The sequence below is a fragment of the Aethalodelphis obliquidens genome, unplaced genomic scaffold, assembly GCF_003676395.1.
Source record: "Aethalodelphis obliquidens isolate GAN/ISIS:26980383/991018 unplaced genomic scaffold, ASM367639v1 scaffold15, whole genome shotgun sequence".
NCBI classification, from domain to species: Eukaryota; Metazoa; Chordata; class Mammalia; order Artiodactyla; family Delphinidae; genus Aethalodelphis; species Aethalodelphis obliquidens.
The window spans coordinates 33,870,771-33,876,749 of NW_020837959.1; the positions used below are offsets into that span (position 1 = coordinate 33,870,771).

The 5,979-nt window shown below is 39.4% G+C and overlaps 1 protein-coding gene and 1 pseudogene across 1 annotated transcript; both read right to left on the reverse strand.

Annotated features, from left to right (window-relative positions):
• Positions 1-3,157: 3,157 nt before the first annotated feature.
• On the reverse strand, positions 3,158-4,230 carry LOC113625503 (transcription factor TFIIIB component B'' homolog). Its single transcript, XM_027116108.1, is given in 2 exon segments — positions 3,158-4,068; positions 4,071-4,230. Coding segments are annotated over 2 exon segments (963 nt in total). The 3' UTR covers positions 3,158-3,265.
• A 536-nt stretch (positions 4,231-4,766) lies between these two features.
• LOC113625306 (heterogeneous nuclear ribonucleoprotein H3 pseudogene) lies at positions 4,767-5,346 on the reverse strand (annotated as a pseudogene).
• Positions 5,347-5,979: the final 633 nt, after the last annotated feature.

Sequence of the window (5,979 nt, forward strand, 5' to 3'; positions counted from 1 at the left end):
AAGCATCAAAATAATGTGTTTTATGTATAATTATCATTTTCAGATAATACGCACGCACACTCAAAATCTGTGTTTGACACTGAGTCATCAGAATCAATTATGGAACAGTAAAAAAATACAGAAAACTGAGTACAACCTCAAAGCTATTTTTAAAAATGGAGACTTGCCATCTGTATATTTTTAAGTTCCTAATTTTTCAAAGGCAGTTAAGAGTCTCCAGTATATACATTACTCTAATGAACAAAGAAATAAGCACCTTAAAAATATCTGGGGCTTCTCTGGTGGTGCAGTGGTTAAGAATCCGCCTGCCAACACAGGGGACACGAGTTCGTGCCCTGGTCTGGGAAGATCCCACATGCCACGGAGCAACAAAGTCCGTGCGCCACAACTACTGAGCCTGTGCTCTAGAGCTGGCAAGCCATGACTACTGAAGCCCACATGCCACAACTACTGAAGCCTGCGTGCCTAGAACCTGTGCTCGGCAACGAGAGAAGCCACAGCAATGAGAAACCCTCACACCGCAATGAAGAGTAGCCCCCGCTTGCCGCAACTAGAGAAAGCCCGCGTGCAGCAACGAAGACCCAATGCCGCCAAGAAATAAATAAATAAATAATAAATAAATAAATAAAATAAATCTAAAAAAAAATCTGTCATCACCACAACAATAGTAATTTTTTGGTTTTGAAACGTTTCTTTAAAATGTTTTTAACATTTTGTTATAACAATTTGTTATTACATCTTCATTCATAGTAGAAACCTTTATAGAACAGCAGGAAATATACAAAAAGAGACTTCATATAAGCATGTGATCAATTGATCGTTAGCATGAATCTATGCTAACTAATCTAGCATAGCAGTGAGTAGGAATTGTAGAGCACATTTGGAGAAAGTTTCTCTTTTCTATATGGAATGAAAACTTTTGGAGTTGATGACCAAGGGAGACTTTGTTCCCATTGCTACATTAGATAATATGTCAATCGTTAGAAAGACTAAATGCAACAATGTCTAAAGCAACCCATTTTAGCTTTATATCTTTTGTTTGAAACTCAGCTTTTCAAATCTGTTAGAACAACTGGTCAAACTGACAGGGACATGCCTAGCCAGGAACCACCAAGTAACAGAGCAGCATATGGACACTGTGCTTTATAATTCACAAAGCATTTTACCACACATGATATCATTTCTTCCTCACACCAACCCAGATACATTGGTAGGTCAAATATTATATTCTGCAAGTTCAAAGGTAGAAGCAGAATGAGAGAATTTAAGTGATTCTCACATGGACACACAGTTTATGGTAGCAGATTCAGGATGTAGACAAAAGTTTTCAAATATTAATTACAGACTTCTTTCTGTTACATGTACTCTTGTGAGAAGGTTGAAAACATATATTTCGTCAAGATATAATGTATATCACAATTTTGTTAAATGTCAAATATGTGAAAATTCTTCTAGATGAATTCATACTGGCTATGAACTTATTTTTCGTTTAGATCAATCAACATCCTGAAATATCTATTCCACAGGGCATGATGGGGTCAAATGAGTATACAATGGGCTTCCTACTTTGATGGTAATTATGTTAGTGGTATGATAAACCATATAGGGAGTAGGATAACTTGCAGCCTTTTAACAAACAAATATTGGAAATAGTTCTAAAAGCAAAAAATGAACATGGTAAAAGATAAAGACCTAGGTGTTTCTCTGTAAGTGTGTATATATTTTTTCTCACTTACATGGTGCCTGATATGCCAAGTTCCAACTGAATCCCCAAAATGCAATAAAACAGTGAACATTACTATTCATTACTACTCCTCCATTCAAGAAGCTTAGAATCTAGTAATGGACACCAATATTAATCAAATAAGCATTTTCCATTCAAGTATTCGTTCATTCAGGTACTATTTAAAGAACCCTTATGAATGAGAAGTTATTCTCAGTGCTGCAGATAAGGTTGTGTAAATATAGGTGCCATTGCACAGATATGAAGTGATAGAACTGGGACACCATACATCCTGCAAATGGAACACACAACTCCATCTGCCTGAAAGCAGAGGTCTTGTGAACAATTAACCATGTCCCGAGCCTTCTTCATCTACCTAGAAAATGCCAACTGAAGCTAGAAATTTATTTGAAGTTTCTTATTTAGTTCAAAAATATATGCAATTTTGCATTATTTAATAATATATAAATATGTATTTATACCATATAGCAACAACTTATTACTAATATACTGTAATACGATGAAGACATTAGTTTTCACTTGGCCCCAGTGTTCTTTTTTTGTTTTTTTTGTTTTTTTTTCGGTACGCGGGCCTCTCAGTGTTGTGGCCTCTCCCATTGTGGAGCACAGGCTCTGGACGCGCAGGCTCAGCGGCCATGGCTCATGGGCCCAGCCGCTATGCGGCATGTGGGATCTTCCCAGACCGGGGCATGAACCCTTGTCCCCTGCATCGGCAGGCGGACTCTCAACCACTGAGCCACCAGGGAAGCCCGGCCCCAGTGTTTTAAGTAAAATTGATTATTGGAGCAGATGTTCTACTGAGACTTATTTGGGGAATAGTAAGCAATTATTTCAACTGCAGCATTATTTTAAAATATTTTTAAAATAAAACTAAAACTGGAGATATAGATAAGAAACTGTTCTGAAGACCCATGAATGCAACAGCAAAGTAATATTGTATTTAGAGAGGACTTATTACGTTCTTGTTCACATTATTAGAGCTATTAATATCTACCTTGCAGAACAGTAATGAGATCATCTAGATAAATGTACCTTTCAGAGTATAGAACATATAATAGGAAATCAACAAATATTAAGATATATATTCTTTTTAAAATTTTATTTTATTATTTTTTAAAATTTATTTATTTATTTGTTTCTTTTATTTTTGGTTGTGTTGGGTCTTCGTTGCTGCACGCAGGCTTTCTCTAGTTGTGGTGAGCAGGGGCTACTCTTCGTTGTGGTGCACGGGCTTCTCATTGCAGTGGCTTCTCTTGTTGCAGAGCACAGGCTCTAGGCATGCAGGCTTCAGTAGTTGTGGCACGTGGGCTCAGTAGTTGTCACTTGCAGGCTCTAGAGCGCAGGCACAGTAGTTGTGGCACACAGGATTACTTGTTCCGCGGCACGTGGAATCTTCCCGGACCAGGGCTTGAACCCGTGTCCCCTGCATTGGCAGGCAGATTCTTAACCACTGCACTACCAGGGAAGCTCTTAATTTCTATCCTGGCTCTGTGAGTAAAAAGCTGTCCAATCATAGAAAAGTCAGTTCCTACCATGCTGATGGCTAAAAAAACACATATCTGTTTCTTTATTTGACCATGGTTTAGAGTAATAGTTTTTCCTAAAGCTGGAGTATGTAGTTGTAGAACCACGCTCAAATATGGGGTCATTTTCCTCAACAACACAGGGGCCTTTCGTCCTTAAAACTTCTACAGTTAAACTTTCTTCATCCAAAATAATAGAACCATCTTCTGCCACTTTTACTTGAGGAACCAGCAATGGCCCATCATCCATCTCCTCTTCTATTTCTTCATTATCTTCACCATCAGGAGTACTCTTACCTTCTTGCTCTCTTGTCTGGACTGGTGTCAATGATTTTTCAGTTTTCTTTTCTTGCTCCAGTAAAGAACTCATTGGATTGTTATCTGGCAGGTAATATATGAAGTCTCTCATAGTCATTTTGAAACGATCTGGTGGCCTCTGACTTTCATTTACAGCATATTTGTTTTTCCATTGCTTCTTCTCTTTCCTCAATTCTTCTTTTAACATTTCTCTCAGTTTCTGGGCTTTATATATTCGATATCTGTCTGAGCATGGCTGTTTCTCTTTTGTTAGAACAGGATGTGTCCGTGGAGCTTCTTGATTAACTGTAGACAAAGGATGAGGTTCTGAAGGAACACTGACACTAGGTTTAACCAGACTAAAAGTAGTTGATACTCGCTTTCTTCTCTGTGAAACGGTAGAGGAAGATTTACTGGATTCTTCAACATCCTTCCCACCATCTGTCTTTTCATCACTGCTCTTGGGAGCCTTTTCTCGGGGCTCCGCTTCCCCGCAATCCACCGGGGCACATCTGTGGATTCCGCTGGCTTCGCGACAGAGGCCGCTGCAAGCTTCGGCGGCCTGGGAGCCTCTCGTTCACGCTGTGGATTGAGGGCGGTGGAGCCCCTGGGGCCTGCTCCAGGCCTGACATTGGGCTTCACGCTAAGGCGTTCCCTGCGGAACATGGCGGAGCCAGGGGCCGGGGGAGGCGACTCCATGGCCGCTCTCAACCCCGAGCCCCGGCCACTGCCGGGAGAGGGCTTTAGGAACTACGCCCTTCCCACAAAGACACACCAACAGCCCAGCGGGCAGTTACGGCAGTTTCACGCCTCCGCCGCCGCCTCCGATATCCCGCCGCCGCCTCTCCTTCATGACCCTGCTACACTAATAGCTAAGTTTCTCCCGGTACCTTGTTCAAGATATATATTCTTGACTGCTTTTACAGTAGTTCAGTTTAGAAGTGATGAGGGCCATATAACATACTTTTCTTTTTTTTTTTATATGAAATTTTACTTTTAAGTCAACGTATGCAATAATTAAAACCTACAGAAAAATTTTTTTCATCACAATCTGTTGCTTTTTCAAATAATACTTTGAAAACATATTCCTTCAGTCAGTATAAAGTTCCTAAAATACAAAAGAAGTTAAATCTGTAAGAAAGCTTAGTAGACCAGATGCTGTGGTCAGAACTCTGTACATTTGGTGGCTATGCTTCGGTACATCACACACCATTCACCTCATTCTTGCCATCTTGCCCATGGTAACCTCCACTGCATCCACCACCACCTAAGCCAACAGGAATACTGTATCTTCCATTGTAAGTTGTTCATCATTCCCATTCTCCCAATAGATACATAATCTCCCTTTTTATACATTCCATCTCTGCCATAGCATCCCATTCCAGAATCTCCCATTCCAAAGCCACCTCAGTACTAGAATTCAAGAAGAATTCAATGTATTGATGTTGTATGTTACTCATATCTTTAGACATGGCGAGCTACTGCAACTTCATGTGTCATAAACTGTACATCTGCTTCTCTGGTTGCTCTGCCATCAGCTCCAATATCAGTATAAACTAGTATTGGATTTAGTGCTGGGAAGAAATTAGCAATGTCATCTTCAATTGAATGAAAATGTAATCTTCTCATATATACAATATGACCACCATGAAAATCTGAACTTACATTAGCAGCTCCACCATAGCCTGGAACTCCCATACCTCTTCCATCTCTCATTCTATCATCAAAGCCATCATGCCCATAACCAGAATTATTATAGCCACCATAGTCATCACAACCTCCATAACCAGGGTATTAGGGAAGAAAAAGCCAGGACAGATGCCAGAGATAAGACAAATATATTATTTTTGTCATCCATCTCCCACCCCCGGCGCAGTATGATAGCATTGATGAATATTTGATCTGGAACAAATCACCCCTTTCATCTCACTGGTAATTTTACATAGCCAGAAAAAGCTGCCGAAATGTTAAAATATGAAGTATGAAAATATGACAGATAGTAAGCAGGATAGTGTTAATGAGATATACAACCCTACAAAATTTTGATACAAATGTAAAATGGTCTTTGACAGTTATTTTAAAAAATAAAATTGCAATTCTTAACTAAGAGAGAATATAGTTGGACTTTTGAAAGTGCAGCAATCAGGTTGCACAGGATTTGAACTCCTGTGCGTCACATAACTCAATGTTGTAGAAACCTGGATTGAGTCTTGTCTTTTATTTTTTATAATATTTTATATTTTATACTACTGGGATCATCTAACTTACTCATATCTAGGCTCAAGCAGCATTATTTCTTCAATATTTCTCCATCCTTCATATAAAAATATATATAGTATACACACACACACACACACACATATATATTTTACGGTACGCGGGCCTCTCACTGTTGTGGCCTCTCTCGTTGCGGAG